The 20,645-nt window shown below is 37.8% G+C and overlaps 1 protein-coding gene across 1 annotated transcript in view; it reads right to left on the bottom strand.

Moving 5' to 3' along the window:
- Window positions 1–13,603: 13,603 nt before the first annotated feature.
- The window catches only part of LOC110330332 (alpha-S2-casein-like A), an 11,132-nt gene continuing 4,090 nt past the window's right edge, over window positions 13,604–20,645 (bottom strand). The window contains exons 4-9 of the mRNA XM_021210327.1: window positions 20,219–20,242; window positions 20,092–20,136; window positions 18,516–18,665; window positions 15,922–15,948; window positions 14,506–14,628; window positions 13,604–13,633 (exon numbers count right to left, since the gene is read on the bottom strand). Coding sequence (XP_021065986.1) covers window positions 13,604–13,633; window positions 14,506–14,628; window positions 15,922–15,948; window positions 18,516–18,665; window positions 20,092–20,136; window positions 20,219–20,242 — 399 coding nt within the window. The remainder of the gene's footprint in view (window positions 13,634–14,505; window positions 14,629–15,921; window positions 15,949–18,515; window positions 18,666–20,091; window positions 20,137–20,218; window positions 20,243–20,645) is intronic.

The raw sequence follows: 20,645 nt of genomic DNA, 5'->3' as shown, positions 1-20,645 counted from the left end.
ACACACACACACACACACACACACACACACACACACAAACAGAACACCCCCCACAAACACACACATGCACACAAAACACAAACAAATAAAAAACCAAACCAAATTAATGGAGTTCTTTTGTGTTGGCCGGCTGCTCCTGAGCATGGCGCCTGCCCTGGTATATGATTGTTATAACCAGTTTGCTCTACTGGAGAAAACTAATTTTTATTCTTTTAGCAACTTTCAATTGTAAGTCACCACAGCTGTTGTAGGCTAATGTGTACAATAGTCCTGTCATTTCCGAAGGACAACTTGTACCCTTCTCCCCATTCTCCAGCTGTTAACATTGTTTTAACTCCCTCCTTATGAGACATTCCCTGAGTTTGGGGGGGTGGATGCTATATATATTCTGTATCAGACTGAGCTCTCATAAACACACCTTCTCAACACCTTTAACTATAAATGTTGCTTTTATTTTCTCAGATGAAATGAGGAGATGAGAGCGGTACCCAAGCTGGGTAAAAGAATTTCCTTTTCTAACTATCTCTAGGCCTAGTCACAGAACCTTCTGTCCTCTGTGAAGCTAATCTTCCAAGCTAACTGATTCAATCCAGTTTCTCTCAGCTTCTGACTGAATTGCTCTGATTAGCCCCAAACTAACCTTGAATCTTCTGGCTCCTTCTCATTCTGTCTTCCCCTGTGTATCTCTTTTTCTCTCTGTAACTTGTCGCTGTAGAACATTCCTGGTAAAACTGCCATACACACACACTGCATCACCACCTTTTTTCTGCCTTGCTGCTCTCAGGGAGTCTCTCTTGCTTTGTTGCTTTCCTGTGAGTTAGGTATATCTTATCTGTTTCTCATTCTTTCAAACCCTTCTCTGATTTGTCACATTGCCCCTCAGTTAACCATTACATTCAACATGGCTGCTTCCTTCTGCAAACTAACCTTACCTTCGTTGTTAGGGATTTAAGGTGTGTACTAAGTAAGGATGCATCTGTAATTCAGCCAGATCACACTGTAATCTAGGGTATGTCTGCATTTCAGCCAGATCATATCTTTAGATACAGAGCAGTCATATTGCTGGATTAAAATTCATCTACATTTACCAGTAATGTGACTCTGTAGTAACTTCTTCTACCATCTGAAACAAGAAGCTTCTCTGAGCATGCTTGGGAGCAGATCAAATCTATAGATATAAACACAAGAGACTATCAGTTCAAGGCTGGATAAAGAAAATGCTATATGACAAAAGGAATATTTAATAAGTAATTATTATTTTTGACTGTATGAGTAAGCTTAGAGAATAGCATTTTGAGCAACATGATCAGCCACAATTTCAAATATCATTATTACTTTTGATTAGGGTATTACAAAAGAAACAAACATGTCGATTCAAGAATAGAATTGTGGTTGTCAAGCAGTGGGGCAAAGGGAGAATGATTGGTCAAAAAGTTTCCATTAATTAAAAGGAGTAAGTTATAAAGCTCTATTGCATAACATGTTAATTATAGCTAATAACTAATTGATTAAAATTATAGAAAGATTCCAAGTGTCCTTGAAACAAATAGAACAGGAATATGAAATAACTGATGTGCCAAGTTGTTAGATCCAGTCAAAGCCCAGAAGGTATTAAAGTCACACATGAAATAAGCATTCCCTTTATTTATGACTTTATAAAAATTTTATAAAAATCAATGCTAAAATTCAAGTTGACAGTGTTTTTATATAACAAATATGTCAAAAGGCTTACAAAACCAAATACCTTATATTGTTTTTGATTATTACATTTTACATATCATAACCCTTTAACTTAAGAATCAATAAACTATATAATACATAAGAAATGTCAAGTCTAGGAAAAGACTGGCATTGTACTTTTTTTTTTTTAATTTATTTATTTATTATATATAAGTACGCTGTAGCTGTCCTCAGACACCCCAGAAGAGGGAGTCAGATCTCGTTAAGGATGGTTGTGAGCCACCATGTGGTTGCTAGGATTTGAACTCTGCACCTTTGGAAGAGCAGCCGGGTGCTCTTACCCGCTGAGCCATCTCACCAGCCCCCAAGGCATTGTACTTTTATCATATGGTAGATGGTAGTTTGCTAGAACAGTGGATGACTGTAGAAATCAGGTGTACTAGACCATGTGCTGCCATGTATTCCCCAAGGACTGAATGTTACACTCATAAAGTGTCAAAGTGTTTCACTTATGTAGCACAGATCAACAAAAAGATACCGATGTTAGAATGGTGGCATAGTTGTAAACTATGGCCAACTTTTGTCCTGAGATTTCTGATTTATATTTGAAAAATCTAGTAGTCTGTAGCCAGCACACTATACTGAGAGACACTCAGTGTAATAGAATGCTTAAATTCTTTTGTCATATTCTTACTGTTACTGTTAATTTTTCTTGTAAAATTAAAAAAAATCACTTTAATCACTACCCAAAGAGAATATCTATCTATCTATAGATATAGATATCGATTTTGTTTACTGAAATAGCCTTTGAATGCAAATGTGTGGATGTTGTAGTTTTATGTCCTGCAGGACACTAACATTACCCTTAAGGTGCTTGTTGATTATCTTGGGAAGCAGACGAATACAAGGGATGTTTAGGAGGCAGACGAGTAATTAAAATCATTCATATGTGTTGAGGTAAATCTCTCCAACCCAAATATGCCCCGGCAATGAAAACACAACACAATTAATATGATTACATGCTGTGCCCCTAGCTAGATTGGGCAGATCTACCGCTACACTACCATCTTCACAGCTTAAGAGACCCCTTAGAACTTGCAGTTTCTCCAGGCAATGTGCTTCTGCTCTGCTTTTCTCCTTCTTCCTCCTCCTCTGTGTCCTCTCCCTCTTCCATTTTCTCCTTCTTCTCTCCCCCTCACCTTCTGCTCCACCTTCCCTTTTTTTTTTTCTGCCCCATCATCAGCTCTCCTTTATTTTACAAATTAAGGTAGGTAGCAGGTTTACAGGAAATCACCTGAGTGCTAACTCATTCCTTGTTCTCAGCCACTCACAGGAGAATGGAATTAACATCAAATATAATTAGCCCCAGGGCTATCCACAACACATGTGGATAAGATGAGACAGGACTACTGCAGAGTCAGAGAAGAAGTGTGCTGAAATCAGAACAGTGTGGGATAGTGATGCAGAGTGCATGGGAAACCAGTGGGCTACTTGAAAAAGGCAGAAAGAGACAATCTTTTGAGGAGGGGCTTCAGGGATGAATCTGCCGAGTGGCTTTAACAACAGGGCAAAGATGACTCGAAGAGTGACTTCCAACCTCTGCTCAAGGAAGACTCTGAGCAGGGTTGGAATTAATTCTTACAGTATTTGGTAGGGTCCAGCAGTGAAACCATCAGATCCTGGCTTTTCTTTGAAGTTTAAAACATTTTATTTATCAGGTGGTGGTGGTGGTGGTGGTGGTGGTGGTGGTGATGGTGGTGATGGTGGTGGTGGTGGTGGTGATGGTGGTGGTGGGGGTAGTGGTATGTCTCTGGCATTTGTTCAGCTCTATGAGGGTATTTAATCCATGGGCATATAATCTGTAAGAGGAGTGATTGTGGGGTTTGAGGTGTCACAATGCCTTCTACAGTCCTCATCATATGAACGCCATCCCTTCTCTTGCTCATCTTTGTGACCCACACCATTGACAATTATCTGAAGATTGGAGTTTTTCCTCTAGTGCTGACTGCTTTCCTCAGGGGTAGATTTTTCTCTTTCTTATAAATTTTACTTTCATATTTCTAATGTAATGTATCATGATCTGGAACAACTACCTGTAAACCCCATAGTTGGATATGTTTTTGTAAGTATACACATGTGAGTCTGTGTCTCTAACCATGGACCTCTGTTCCTGTCTCATTTCCCAAATAACAGCATGGATACATTTATTTATAAGCTTTTGGCCTTATGGCTTGTTTCTCACAAGCTGGTAATTCAATTATCCCATTTATATTAATGTAAGTCCTGCCATGTGGCAAATTCCTTCCCAACCTGCTTTTCCCTTGTGTCCTGCTGTATGAATCTCCTGCTCCTGACTCTCCCCAGAGTTCCTTTCTCTCGCCCTCAGAAAGCCCCACCTTCCTATTCTGCTTTTTGCTATACACAGGCCTTTTATGTTAACCAATCAGAAGGAGATGGAGAAGACATCTTATAGAATAATAAGTTGCACAACAATTTCAAAATTTGGCCTGTAATCAGATCTCTGTGGATTCAGAAATTAGCATTTGAATAATACAAGACTAATCTCTACACAGTGCACAAAAACAACATGCCAACTTGTGTCCTTTGTGATTAAAGTAGTAATAAATGATTGTTCAGTGTTTCCTTATAAGCTACATCAAGAACAATTGATACAATTAAAATAATGAAAGAGAAGTTGCAGTTATTGTGTGTGTATGCACACATGGAAGAAGTGCTCTGAATCTCATGCCCTTACTTCATGAGAGTGATTAACTCAGTGACTATGAAGCAGCCTGCACTGTGTTACTTCATCGATATCATGATACAGACTGATACCCTGATCAGACTTCTGAAGTAAAAATGATTTGTGGGAAAATTAAAATTATGCCGGGCAGTGGTGGCACATGCCTTTAATCCCAGCACTTGGGAGGCAGAGACAGGCAGAATTCTGAGTTCCAGGCCAGCCTGGAGTACAGAGTGAGTTCCAGGACAGCCAGGGCTACACAGAGAAGTCCTGCCTTGTAAAAACAAAAAACAAACAAAACAAAAAACAAAAACCCATTATGATAGGACACACAGTATTTTAATCATTACTTTTTGTTTCAGAAGAATTATTTTTAATAATTATGAAGAAAGCACAAGATTCAGAAGAAAGTTTGTCTAAGTTAGTCCATCTATACACTTTTTTTTTTTATTGGATATTCTCTTTAACTAGTAGTCAATAATTGCAGGTTTATGTTTATGTGGTTCACTGATCTGAACTCTGAGCAACATGGGTCATTTTAATTTTCAAATGTCTTTATAAGAAGAGATTATAAAGAAATCATATACAATTTTAAATATTACTGAAATAAGAAACATTTTTAAAATGGCAATTTCATATAGTTATCAATACTGCTAGATGCACAGAAGGATCTGTGATAAAAAGATAAAAAACTGTGTATATCAAATATACTGAATTATCCAAGTCCTTTGTAAAAATAGGAAGTAACATATATGTTACATATAACATGTATGACATACTTAATACTAATCTTATCTTTTGATGCATTTAATTTGTTAAATTTTAATTTAAATTGCAATTGTAAACTACCCAATTGTTATAGTGTCTTGTATTAAAAATCCTCTTCTTGATGTTTGGTTGAATGGTTAAAATTTACAGAATACAAAGTATTACTAGGGTTATGCAAAATAATTATATAATCTGAATATACAATAGTATAAATTTACTGATATCTTTTCTATCCCTTTAGCCATCATCTTATTTAAAGTCTTTCATAATTTTTTCTTAGATATTTAACAATTTCCCAGTGGAAATTTGACTTTTTTTTTTTTTTAAGAAACAGAGTAAAGCATAGTTACAAGGTTTTGACAGTAAATGCTTTAGGGGAATAGAGGAAGCCTGCCCCTCTACTCCAAAAAAGCAGTTGCTTTTTAAAATGTTTCCTCATAATTAAGCAATGTTATTAGTACAAAGACTTTGAATGCTATTAGCCTCCCTCTGTAACTATGCCCGTGGCTGTCCAATGAGGACCGGAGGTAGAAGCTGCAAATCTCTGTTTAGTGAATTATCATTTTGGCAAAAGGCCATGGGAAAGAGAGTGACACTCTGAAGCAGTGACTAGGTGCTACATGGCAGTATTGATGCTGAGGAGGGCATACTCAAAAGTTTGGAGAAACGAGAGGGGACGGCAAAATGATGGAATTATACTATAAGCTCTAAAAAATTAAAAAGTGGGAACAAGCGCATCGATTAGTTGTCCAGGAACACGTGGTCAGTTTGAAAAACACACTTACAAGGAGCATGTGGACTGAGGAGTTTACCTTCAGGAAGAAATATATGTAAATGTATATATGCATGCAATGGCAATTAATAAAGAAGCGTGTGTATATGAGATGTTTTGGATTGAGGAAAGGTAAATGGAAACTGATGTGACTATTCTCTTGAGGGTTAGGTGCATCATCTCTGAATGAACACAGACCTGGCAGTCTTCTACTGTATGTGTGTTGAGGGCCTCATATCAGCTGGTGTATGCTGCCTGCTTGGTGGTCCAGTGTTTGAGAGAGCTCCGGGGTCCAGGTTAACTGAGACTGCTGGTTCTCCTATAAGGATGCCCTTCTCCTCAGCTTCTTTCCACCTTCCCTAATTCAACAAATGGGGTCAACTGCTTCTGTCCCTTGGTTGGGTGCAAATATCTGGATCTGACTCTTCCATCTGCTTGTTGGGTCATTCTAGGTCAGTAGGAATGTCAGGCCTTGGGGCCACCTCTTAAGGTGGATCCCATTTTGGGCCTATAGCTGGACCTTCTTTTCCTCAGGCTCCTCTCCATTTCCATCCCTGTAATTCTTTCAGTCAGGAACAATTATGGGTCAGAGCAGTGACTGTAGGATGGCAACCCCATTCCTCACTTGATGACCTTTCTTCCTGCTGGAGGTGGGCTCTATAAGTTCCCTCTCCCTACTGTCAGGAATTTCATCTAAGGTCTCTCCCTTTGAGTCCTGAGAGTCTCTTACCTCACTGGTCTCTGGTGTGTCCTGGAGCATCTCCCTCCAGCCCCCAACCTCCTATCCTCTGAGGTTTCCTGTTTCAATTCTTTCTGCTGGTCCTCAGGGCATCAGTCCACTTCCCTCACCCAACACCAGATCAGGTTCCCCTCTCATCCCCAATCCCTGTCACCACCTGTCCCTCAATCCCTGTCACCATCTGTCCCTCACTTGTGATGGCCTTCTTCTCCCTCTCAAGTGGGACTGAGGCATCCTCACTTGGGCACTTAAGCTTGTTGACCTTTTTGAGTTCTGTGGACTGTATCTTTTACATTCTGTACTTTTTGGGGGGACAGGGCTAATATCCACTTATTAGTGAGTACATAGCATGTATGTCCTTTTGGGTCTAAGTTATCTCACACAGGATGATATTTTCTAGTTCCATCCATTCGCCTGCAAAACTCAGGATGTCCTCATTCTTAATAGCTGAGTAGTATTCTATTGTGTAAATGAACCACATCTTCTGTATGCATTCTTCTGTCCTGGGACATCTAGGTTTTTTTTTCCAGTTGCCATACAAATAGCAAGGTGTTAAAACTCCCTTCTAATTATGTTTTAAAGGTTAGCTTGCAAAGTAGTGGGCTCCCATGCGTGTTTTTCATAAGGCATTAGTTTGGCTTAATCCACTTCCAATCTTTCTTCTCTCCCTACCCTCTTTCTTATTTTTCTTTAAACCATTAACCTCCATTATCCTGCATTCTCTTTTCATATCAGATGTGGTCTGCTATCACCTTATCCCTGAGTACCCCTGTGTCTTATCTGCTTCCATGACCTCTCTCTAGTTTCCGGATATTCTGTCTTTGAAATCGAGCACTACAGGAAATATGATTATAATATTTGGTGGCCAGAAAAAAGATAATGAAAAAAGATAATTCATTTTTTTGTCTTGTTTGAGATTTCATCTTCCATCAATGGATTGTTTCAGAAGACTGAATTACAGGCAGAACAGCAAGTCTTACTATTTTGCAATAAAGAAAAAACAGGTTTTTATCTTGATGATCCAATTCTATGCTTTGAAAGAAAAAAAAACAAAAAACAAAAAACAAAAAAAATGGTCTTTCATTAATAGAGAAATATTCAACAAAAAACAAATCCTATCATGAATATATACAAAGAAATTAAGAAGTTAAATTTTCAGGGAACCAAATAACACTATTAAGAGATGGGGTACAGAGATAAACAAAGATTTCTCAACTGAGGAATTCCAAATGGATGAGAAGCACCTAAAAAAATGTTCAACATCCTTAGTCATCAGGTAAATGCAAATCAAAATAACCCTGAGATTCCATCTCACACCAGTCAGAATAGCTAAGATCAAAAACTCAAGTGAAAGTAGATGCTGTTGAAGATGTGGAGAAAGAGGATCACTCCTCCATTGCTGGTGGGATTGCAAGCTAGTACAACCACTCTGGAAATCAGTTTAGCAGTTCCTCAGAAAATTGGACATAGCACTACCAGAAAATCCAGCAATATACCACTCCTGGGTATATACCCAGAAGATGCTCCAAATTGTAATAAGGACACATGCTCCATTATGTTCATAGCATATTTATAATATGCCAGAAGCTTATTTATAATAGCCAGAAGCTGGAAAGAACCCAGATGTCACTCAATAGAAGAATGGATACAGAAAATGTGGTACATTTATACAATGGAGTACTAAACAGCTATTGAAAACAATGAAGGAAGACCATCACGTGGATAATTCATTCCTCCTTAGAATAGGAGGACATCTACCTGTTTAGCAGTGTTCTCCTGTATTTCTTTAAGTGAGTTATTAATGCCCTTCTTAATGTCCTCTACCGGCACCATGAGGTATGATTTTAAATCTGAGTCTTGCTTTTCAGGTGTGTTGGGGTATCCAGGACTGGCTGAGGTGGGAGTTCTGGGTTCTGATGATGGTGAGTGGTCTTGGTTTCTGTTAGTAAGATTCCTACGTTTGCCTTTCGCCACCTGGTAATCTCTGGAGTTAGTTGTTATAGTTGTCTCTGGTTGGAGCTTGTTCCTCCAGTGATTCTGTTAGCCTCTGTCGGCAGTCCTGGGAGTCAAGCTCTCTCCTGAGTCTCAGTGGTCAGAGTACTCTCCAAAGAGAAGCTTTCCTCTTTCAGGGAAGGTGCGCAGAGGTCTGGCGTTCAGACTTGCCTCCTGGCTGAGATGTTGGCCCTAAACGGGGCCTGTCCCAGAAGATGTGTCCCCTCTGCAGTTTGCACACTCACCTGCATAGATTAGTATCCGAGGGACCCTTGACACGATATGGCTCTCTCACCTGCTCTGGCGGGCAGAGCCTTCCCGGGTGACCACCTTTCCTCTTGCGGGGAAGGTGCCCAGATGTCTGGAGCCCAAAACAGGGTCTGTTCCAGAAGCTGTGTTGCTTCTGTCTGTCCCAGAAGCTGTGTACCTTTTGCAGATCACACTCTCAACAGTGCAGACTGGAGCCTGGGTGACCCGGAGTAAAGATGGCTCCTTTACCAGCTCAGGCAGTGAGAGCCCTCCCAGCTGGACACCTCTCCTCTGGCAGGAAGGTGTCCAGATGTCTGGAGCCAGAAACTGGGTCTGTCCCAGAAGCTGTCTCGCTTCTGCAGTCCACCCTCTCACTGGAGCTGACTGGAGCCTGGGTGACCCAGAGCAGATGGTTCCCTTACCAGCTCAGGCAGTGAGAGCCCTCCTGGGTGGATACCTCTCCTCTGGTGGGAAGGTGTCTGGATGCCTGGAGCCAGAAATGGGGTCTGTCACAGAAGTTGTGTTGCTTCTGCAGTCTGCCCTCTCACTGGCTCCGGCTGGAGCCTTGGCGACCCAGAGCAAAGATGGCTCCCTCTGGACACTTTGATTCTTAACAAAGCATCCAAAACTATGCGATGGTACAGGGTGATCATCTTCAACAAATGGTGCTAGGATAGCTGGATGTATGCATGTAGAAAATGCAAATAGATCTGTATTTATCACCCTGCACAAAACTCAAGTCAAAATGACCAGACACATTGATTCTAATAGAAGAAAAAGTGAAAACCAACCTTGAACTCATTGGCACAGGAGAAATTTTCTGAATCCCAATGGCTCAGAAACGAAGGTCAAGGATTAATAAATGGGACCTTACGAAACTGAAAAGCTTCTGTGGGGCAAAGGACCCTGTCAATGGGACAAAATGAAAGCCTACAGATTGGGAAAAGATCTTCACTAACCCTTCATCCAACAGAGGGCTAATATCCAAAGTATATTAAAAAAACTCAAGAAGTTAGACTCAAAAGCTCAATAGCCTGAACTAAAATTGAGGGCTAGAACTAAACAGAAATTTCTCAACAGAGGAATCTGGAGTAACCGAGAAGCTCTTAAAGAAAGGTTCAACATCTTTACTCATGAAGGAAATGCCAATCAATTTGACCCTGAGACTCCACCTTACACCAATCAAAATTGCTAAGGAAAAACTCAAGTGACTATACATGGTGGCAAGGATGCATAGAAAGAGAAAACACTCCTCCACTCTGGAAATCAATTTGGCAGTTCCTCAGAAAATTGGAAATAGTTCTCCCTGAAGACCCAGCTATACCACTCCTAGGCATATACCTAAAAGATGCTCCACTATACCCTAAGGATGCATGCTCCACTATGTTCATAGCAGCTTTAATAGTAGTAGCCAGAAACTGTAAGCAATTCAGTTATCTCTCATTTGAATAATGGATACAGAAAATGTGGTTCATTTACACAATGGAATACTACTCAGCTATTAAGAATGAGGACATCATGAATGGATGGAACTTGAAAATATCATCCTGAGTAAGGTTACCAAGACCCAAAAGGACATGCATGGTATGTACTCACTAATAAGTGGATGTTAGCCAAAAAAGTTCAAAATACCCATGATACACTGCACAGGCCCCAAAGAAGTGAAACAAGAAGGAAGGCCCAAGTGAACGATGCTTGAATCCCACTTAAAACGGGGAACAAAACAGTCTTGGGAGGCAGAAGAAGGAAGGGGTCTATGTGGGTGAGAGGAGGGCTAAGGAAATGGGGGGGGGCAGGATCAGGCAAGTGGAGAGACAGGAGTGAGTCCCAGAGAGCCAGGAGAATAAATGGAAATATGTGGCTGCCAGGGGTGAGGGATTGGGATATTCTCCAAGAAATCCCAGAGACCCAGGATGAGGGAGGCTCCTAGGACTCAATGCAGGAGACCTTAGCAGAAATTCCCAATAGTTGGTGTGATGGTTTATGTATTCTTGGACCAGGGAGTGGCACCATTTGAAGGTGTGACCTGGTTGGAGAAAGTGTGTCAGTATGGGTGTGGGCTTAATACTCTCACTGTAGGTGCCTGGAAGTCAGTCTTCCACTAGCCGCCCTTGGATGAAGATGTAGAACTCTCAACTCTGTCTGTGTCATGCCTTCCTGGATACTGCCATGCTCCCACCTTGATGATAATGGACTGAACCTCTGAACCTATAAGGCAGCCCCAATTAAATGTTGTTTTTTATAAGACTTTCCTTGGTCATGGTATCTGTTCACAGCAGTAATACCCTACCTAAGACAGTTGGGATATGGAACCTGAAGAGACCTCCTGCAGCTATCAGGACCCCTAGTGGGGGGATGGAAACATCAAACCACCTACCAAACTTCTGACACAAAATTAGTCCATTCTAAAAGAAATTCAGGGTCAAAGATGGAGCAGTGACTGAATAAATGGCTGGCCCATGACCAGCCCATTTTGAGACCTTTCCCATGGGAAGGCACCAAATCCCTCACACTATTAGTGATGCTATGTTGTACTTGAGACCAGGAGCCTAGCAGAACATCTCTATGAGGGAGACTCTAGCCAGAATCTGACTGAGACAGATATATATACACAGAGACAAACAATGGACATTAGACAGAGATTGGAGAACCCCGTGGAAGAGTTAGGGGAAAGATTGAAGGCCCTCAAGGAGATGGAAACTCCACAGGAAACCAAGAGTGTTAACTAATCTGGACTCCTCGGAGCTCCAGAGACTGAGCTATCAACAAAGAGAATATACAAGCTGCTCCACGAACCCTGACACACATGGGCTACCATGTCTGACCTCAGAGGGAGAGGATGGCCCTAATCCTACAGAGACTTGATGGCACCAGAGTGGAGGAATATGGGGCAGAGGGGACTCCTCTCTCAGAGGGGAAGTGGACAGGGGATGATGAGAGGAACTCTGTGAGGGGGAACCAGGAGAAGGGACAACATCTGGGATGTAAATAAAAAGCAAATAAATAAAACATTATTACATATTTTTTAAAAGTTGCTCATCATATAATAATTGTTTAAAACTCCTGATGGAAGATTATTAAATGTTTCAGTTTGTCGAGACTGACTTGCCTCTCCAGCTGTATTATCTACTCAAGCAGAGAGTATGGCTATAGTTAGAACTGTGGTAGAATTTTGGGGTGAGTTGAGTGTATGGATAGAGAAGCAGGAAAGAAGTTAAACTATTGGTCATCACTGGTAAGAGTATGGAAATGATTAAAGCCAATAAATCTCTAAGCACTCAAAGATTTGACCTAAAATTTGCAAAATCCTTTCAGTTCCATCTATGGTTAGTGAACTTGTATTTTCCCAGAAGTGGTTATTTCCTTTTTTTTTTTTTTTTTTTTTTTTTTTTTTTTTTTTGAGAGTGGCCTGGTGTCAATGTGAATCTGGGAGAAAAGATCACACAGTAAAATGCGTTTAAAACTTTAATGTCTTGGCAAGAGATATTTTGGTTCTTATCTCAGAAGTAGCACTGAAAAGACTTCAATAAAACAATACAGTTAATATGGCTCCACAGTCCAAAGCTGGAACACACAATTCAATCCACAAAGATTATAAACAATACAGAAAATATCCCACTGTCTCTTCTTCTGGCTCAATATTGTTGTCTTTTCAAGAAGCATCTTAAGGAATGTTAATAGTAGGAGTTGATGCAATGATGGGAAAACCATGAAGAAACCAATTTTCTACTCAAGCCTATGAACAAAAGGAAAATAATGGATTATAAAAATATATTATCCAAAATATATACTATGCATATATATATGAGATCTATATAAACATTCAAATATACAGGGTGACAAAATATAATTATTTATAACTAACTCTAATTGATGAAATAGTAATGACATACTAATGCTGACATAGTAGCTATTAATTATTATTGTCTAAATGTTAGTTAGGTGCTAAATTTTCTCACACAATTTAAAAAAGTTATCATATGTAATGTTTACAATAATTGAGACATACCTACACTCAGATATACAACTTATTCTAAAGAGGAGATATTATAAATAGCTTAAAATCTTAAAGAAGGAATACTTAGAAATACACCTTCATATCTACCCATCTCTATGTACAGAAGGCTAGAGAGATATGTCTTCTGTGAGGAAGACATTTCATGTGAGGTGCAGAGCAATATATCAGGTGTGCATCAACGTGGCCACTGATGCTTTGACATCTTCTGCTCAGTTTTATTACTTCTGGTTGAATTCATTCCATCCCACAAGGGAACTTTCATATAATTTACATACCCAATTAGTATATGTAACCAAGTTATACAGAGAACCAATTGAAAAATCAAGAATTTCTGGCAAAACTTGAAATATTTTTAGTGAAGCAGTAATTTAAAATATAACTAAATAGTTGAAGTGTGAATTTTTTCCATCCACTGTTGTGTGCTATTCTGGAATTGTTGCTGAAAAGTGTTGCTCCGTGTCCAGTCCAAATGGCACTTACCTATAGCTAGGTAGCAGCAGTTAATTTAGGAATCTTAGTAGAATCTCTGAGAGAAGAAAGTACAATACATTTTAACTCTCTAAGACTCTTTGCCTTTCATATAAAGTATCTCATATATTCTCTAGGTATCTAACATTGAAACTTAAGTACAAATTTTACATTCTACGATGAAGCCTGTCTAATGATTGCTTCCTAGCAGAAAACACAATCCAAAAAGTAAAAGTTGGAAGTACCTTGCAGATAGCTATCACACTTAGAGCTCAGTTATAAGGAGTCAATGTCAAATCACTAATAATTATACAAGCTTTTCAGTTTTGTGCTCCACCCTTTTCTATGCATGGTAGTGGGGAAAGAGCATAGCAAGCCTAAGGCTTTTTAGCAAATGAATGGAAGCAGAACTACCAAGAACAACTTGCAAATCACTCTTCTCCTTTAACCTTTGAATATTTATGAAATTAATAATACTCCATGCTTATGCCACAGAAAATAACTGTACAAATGAAGGTGATATTTATTCTGAAAAGCTGGAACTGGAGAGATGGCTCAGCAATTAAGAGTTCATACTTTTATTACCAAGAACTTAATTTCCATCCTCTGGAGCCATGCTGCATAGATCATAACCACACAGAACTCCAGTTCTAGGGGGATGTGCTACTCATGTGGGCTTGCACTCATATGCTCATACTGACAGTCACATAAGCATGCATATAACTAAAAATAATAAAAATAAAAGGGACTCATTTTGTCCACTGCTGAAACTTTCATTTTCCTGGAAATCACTGCATGTAAGAAATGCAAATAGAATATCAATACAATTCTTTGTTGATGATTATTACAATCAACAATTACTATTCTTGTTACAATTACAAGTGCTCCAATTAAATAATGAGTTTAATGCTCTTGACATTTAAAAGGTAAACTGTAGTTTATCTCTATGTTAAACAAATGTTATTGCATCTTATTACATCACTTTTTTGTAAGCCCAGTCATTGTATTTATATTACATTTAATTATATTGTTCATGTGCTAATATTATATTTTACCATATTTTCACAGGCACATACCATATAGTGAGCATTTGGGAAGGTGTAATCCTTACTGGGGTACCAGTAGCTCACAGGTATTTGAGGATGAAGAGCTTGGGGAAATTGGGGGATGGCGACTTGTTGAGATGGGATGTACTTAATCTAAAAGAAATAAAAATATCAAAAACCACTCAAGTTAATCTCCTCTAAGCTTCAAAACAGAGAGGAACAGAAGCGAATGTTAGCTACTTAAGACACTCTCTAAATTATTCCAGGAAGACGAGACAAAAGTTTTTCTAAAATCATAACCATTTTTGTGTTGTATAATGCACTGTTAAATGGAAGAAATCTTATTATTTCATACACAGGCAGAAAAATATGTAAAAGAAAAAGGAAATTCTGTATGTAAGAAAGAAATGAAAACATTTTAGTAAGTTTGTTAATTTTCTTCACATACGTTTTCATGTCTGATCTTTACAGTTGAAGAGTGTCAGAATGATTTATTACAACTGATTTTGGGGATCTGTGCTCTGATATGGTTGTTCAGTCTCTCTTATCATCACTCCCTTGCAGAATTGCCATATAGAATATATAGAGAGCTTTCTAAATAGCCCTTGTCATATGTTTTATATATACCGATACTCAATTCTTTAAAGCTTGTTAAATTGACTTTATCATGGATGAGTCCAGAAGATAAGTCCAGCTTCCAACATGGAAGTCCTAGTTCTTAAGAATGGAAAGTCTTATTTTAATTTCCAGTGAATGTGTGCATGGTTGTGATATGCTTTTATTGGTTGGGTGGTAGAATTTGCTGAAATCATTTTTGTATCTTCTGTATTTTATGACATATTTTATATATATTACAAAAATCTTTAGAGTATCTCTTCTATTCTTATATTTATTTTTCAGTTAAAGATAAAATAGATAACACAAAGTAATTAAATGCTGCACCAGGGTAATAGAAGCATAGTTAAGTCCCCTGACTATAAAGCCTGTGCTACTTCATTGAGGTCTTAGACTCAGTAAATGGCTACATAATCTGCTGTTGTTTGACACTAATCACTTGAAACACCTTAATTTTGAGAAGCTTGGATGCAGAGAGAAACTGGGATGCAGTTTTACTATGTGAGTACTTAATCTAAATCATTTAAAATAAAGATATGTTTTATGCCTATATCTCTACAATCATCAGAGAGTTCATTAAGTAATTGATTTTAAAATATAGACCATATTTATTTTCAGAAACACATTCATATCAAAATATCAAAATTTTAATTACTTGTCTTGAATTTGTTTTTAAATATTTTCTTGGGATTGAATGATGTGATAATTGGAATATGATTTATCCACATTTATGTTCTATTTTAATAAATTATAGACAGGAATTTTTATAGCCAATCATAATATTATAAACATTTTAAGTCATGTATAATCACATAAAACTAAAATAATTACCATATCAATGATCTTCTTCAGGATTTCCTTAAAGAAAGAAAACAAAAAAATGTAACATACTGACTTGAACACTCTATTTATTTTGCCAAACTTATTCTTAGAAATAGCCCATCTGCCATAAACTCAAGTACAATGATTAACTCACTATTTGTGTATTTGTATATAAAATATCCTAATCTGTCTGAATTCTTCAGACAGAAACATACATTTAGTGCTTTTTTGAAGACAAACTCTAAATGGAGTTTGCCTGTTTTACTCATTGTCTTGTTTCCAATCTCAAGAATCTTTTAAATGATCTAGTACTTGATTGCATGCTTCCTAAATAAATGAATAAAATTATGAGTTCAATTTTATTAGTATAACAAAACATTCTAAATAATATTTTTATTGCTACAATTATCCTAAGTAAGTATTTGTATATAAAATATACATACCAGTGCCTTGGGTGGACTTTATATACAATTTTGAATGAGAGATAATTTCAGAAAAATTGGTAAATATTTGCTTAGCTAAGTAACTCTAATAACAGTACACTTAAAACTATATTATAATGATTGAAACCCTAAATAATAAGATCTCCATTTCTCACAGGAAATAAGACTATAGTTCATCAACTTAGTGGCAGAGACAAAGTTTGGAGCTAAGACGAAAGGATGGACCATCCAGAGACTGCCCCACCCAGAGGTCCACCCAATAATCAGCCACCAAATGCAGACACTATTGCATATGCCAGCAAGATCTTGCTGAAAGGACACTAATATAGCTATCTCTGTGAGGCTATGCCAATTCCTGGCAAATATAGAAGTGGATGCCCACAGTCATCTATAGGATAAAACACAGAGACCCCAATGGAGGAGCTAGAGAAATTACCCAAGGAACTGAAGGAGTCTGCAACCCTGTAGGTGGAACAACAATATGAACTAATCAGTACCCCCAGAGCTCATGTCTCTAGCTGCATATATAGCAGAAGATGGCCTAGTCAGCCATCGTTGGGAAGAGATGCCCCTTGGTCTTGCAAACTTTATATGCCCCATACAGGGGAACGCCAGGGCCAAGGAGTGGGAGTGGGTGGGCAGGGGAGCAGGGTGGAGGGCGGGTATAGGGGACATTTGGGATAGCATTTGAAATGTAAATGAAGAAAATATCTAATAAAATAAGTTTAAAAAAAGTCAAAGAGAAAAAAAATAAAAGAGCTACAGACAATGATTTCTGAAAGATTGGGCACCATCTTCTCCAGGAAGCGCCTCCTGATAGGACAGCCAATCCCAGTATGTTACATACATACATACATACATACATACATACATACATGCCAGTATATGCTTTCTATGAAACAATTGATTAAAGAATAAACAATCATGAATTTGAGGTGGTAGAGGACAGAGCAGGAACAGATTGATGCAACTTCATTACTCAGATATGAAATCCTCAAAATGAAATGTTACTATTGCAAGGACTTATACATTAAATAACTTGTTCTGCTTTGGAAAAAAAAAAGGCCTATTATTTGATTGCTGGCTAACAGCTGAGATTTACTAACTAATGTACAGTATTTGCATCACAACTCTGCCATCTCCTGGGCAAAATAAAACACCAAAACCTTTCTACTTCAGATACAGATTTTAAGAGCCTAGGACACCACCAACTAGGGAACATGCAGGAGCTGGACCTAGACCCTGTACATCACTGTAGCAAATATGCAGTTTAATGTTCATATAACTCCCCTAACAAGTGAAACAGCGGCTGTCTCAGTCTCTGTTCACTGCCATTGGATCCCATTCCCTCCTGCTTAGACTGTATGGTTGGGTCTCAGTGGAAAAGGATGAGCCTATACCAGATAACAAAGGGTGAGGTGGTACTCAAGTGGGACTCCTTTTCTCCTCAGAGAAGGAGAAGGAGTAATGGGGAGAGAGATTTGTAAGAGTGGGACTGGGAAGAGAGGAGGGAGGGGGCTATGATCAGGATGTAAGTGAATAATAATAATAATAAAAAGATAGTCATAGTTATCTAGTGTTCCATGCACTATGAAAGGTTATTTGCTGTAATGATGATGATGGCTTCTTAGCTTTCAATAGGCACTTAGGAAAACAATTCACAATCCAAACAAAGAAGGAAGGAGATAGATTATTTTCCTAGTTCAGCAGCTGGCTCCCCATATGTCTGACTTTACATGTAAAGCTATGGACAAGATCCTGCATTCTGTGTTGTTACACACATGACACTTGTGTCTCCTGACTCAAAGACTTCTCTAAGCCAAAAGCCCTATGGAAATAAACACATCAACTAGAACTTTAACAATTGGATTGAATCACTTTGACTTCAGATTACATTTAAAGACGTCCTTCTGTCATAAACACTTGGAATCACACACGGATGATCCTTAGGAAGGTTTTGCATGACTCACTTTTTCTTGGCATCATTCATAGCACTTGTAAATAGTAATTTCAATAGTTATGTGATTTAATTTATATTCTAGAAAATGTTATTAAAATGTTGTGTAAAAGGTTCTTACTTTCCGTATTCGAATTGATTGGAACGTATTTTTCAGTTAACTATTTTAATTATTTTCCAATGAAGGTAGCAGTCAGATCAACCCAAAGCAGCAGCGCAGCACTCACCTGGGTGGGCATGTTATGGATGGCGTTGGACTTGGGCCACTGGTTCACACTGGTCTGCTGCTGCTGGTGAAGAGGTGTGCAAAATTGGGGAAAGAAAGACTCCTGGGAAAATTGCTTGAATTTTTTCTAGAAGGAAATAAATGCAACAGCATTTTTTTTCTAGTGACTATTCTTCAAGGTCAAGTGTATCTGTATGAAATCAAATCTCTATAAATATCAAAACTATGCCAGTTTGACAAAGCAAAAGACTTTTTTTAATTATAGAATACAATGCAAAAGTGAATAAAGAGGATTTTAGAGTTGCAGATGTCATTAACTTTGGACTCTGGAAATAAGCTTTACTGTATGTGAAGGTGCACAATAATATGTTAGTGCAGAAGTTAAGAGCTGTCAAGAGAATATCTGACATCACAATTTCTCCTTTTCACATTTGGCTCAAGAAGGTTGATGCACTATGAAATAGTGATGTTTGCATTTTCTTTGTTACAGGATAACATCTTAATGTCTTACAGCATCACTTTTCCAGAAGGCAAGTGGATGAATGCAGTGGCTTGTATAGTGAATGTATCTCAGATCTCATCCTGAAATCTCGACCTTTGTTTGGCCATGGTTAGTTGCCTATATATAACTGTGTCATTAAGTCGAAACCATATCAGAAATAAACCAAACCAAACCAAACAAGACAAACACACAACCAAAACAAAACAAACCAACCAATCAAAACAAACAAACAAAAAAGCAAACAAAACAAAATACAAAACAAAACCCAAAGCCACCACAATTACTTTCAGAACATTTCCAGTGCACACAGATACCAATTAAATTCATGTGTAGAACATTGCTGTATCCTTGCTGGGGTGTCAGTGTCAGATGGGCACCAGAGTGAGAATGGTATCAGAGGACAACACTCAGGAAGGTTATGTGAGAAAAAAGTATTAGATAACTATGTTTTAAAGCAGGCTATTTTATCTTGTTTTAAATATGTGAAACCTTTTTTTTCTGATAGTTTTAGAATGGATGTTTTTATCTACATGTATAAGATCAATGAATGCTTTCCTTTAGTTTATTTTTAGAAAATTTTTTTATTGTGTAGTTCACAACTATTCTTTACACCTTGACAACCTGTAGTGTTACTGGAACATTTTGGGGTAAGGAAGATGTAGTGTGGAGTAGTTAAGTAACTGCTGGAGGAGTTCTAGTTGGAAAGGATTTGCCCAGTTTCAGTTCTCTCATTCTTTCTTGAACTACATTTTTCTGTTGTCTCCTAGAGATGGGGATCTTTGGACCTAAATTATCTGACTTGAATTTTTTAATTGATTCAAAGAGAAGCATTTTGACTAATTATGTGACTGAGGTAATACACAGATATCTCAAGTAAATCAGTTAAAAATATTTTTCTGAGTTTTAAAATTCTTTTTAATTTAGTTAAATTACCTGGTTCTTGTTAAACTTCCATATTTTAAAAGATAATATTCACATATTATGGTAACAAATTTTGTCAAAATTTGGTGTAATATATAGGAAAAAAATGATATGATCAAGACAAACTTACCTGCTGGTTTAGGTTGACCTTTTGTTCCTCAGACTGTACAATTTTCTGTTAAAATATTGCTTATGTCAGAGAGATATGGACAGAACTGTTGCTAATAATGTTTCTTAGTTGAATTATAACTACTTACTTCACTGACTTCCTCAGAAGATTCCTAAAGGAAAAAAATGAAAAGTAGATTTTCTCAAATAACATAGCAATAATTAAATATCAATGATTTTAGTAGAAACTCAGGGGTAAATATTTAAATATTCTGAACCCAGGACTATGATATTAAGTCATGTAGGAATCAAATAAACTAAATATTTATCAGAACTCTCTAAGTCTCCTTTACCCTCAACAAAAATAATAGCATAATTAGAATATATTTTAAATTTAACACTTGCTAAATACTACCTTTTTCAGATATTTTTATTTCTTTTTTTTTAAATATTTATTTATTATATGTAAGTACACTGTTGCTGTCTTCAGACACTCCAGAAGAGGGCACCAGATTTCATTACAGATGGTTGTGAGCCACCATGTGGTTGCTGGGATTTGAACTCAGGACCTTTGGA

The sequence above is a fragment of the Mus pahari genome, chromosome 13 (genome assembly GCF_900095145.1).
Source record: "Mus pahari chromosome 13, PAHARI_EIJ_v1.1, whole genome shotgun sequence".
NCBI classification, from domain to species: Eukaryota; Metazoa; Chordata; class Mammalia; order Rodentia; family Muridae; genus Mus; species Mus pahari.
Note: the sequence above shows the minus strand (reverse complement) of the source record. Positions and strands in the feature narration are given on the sequence as shown.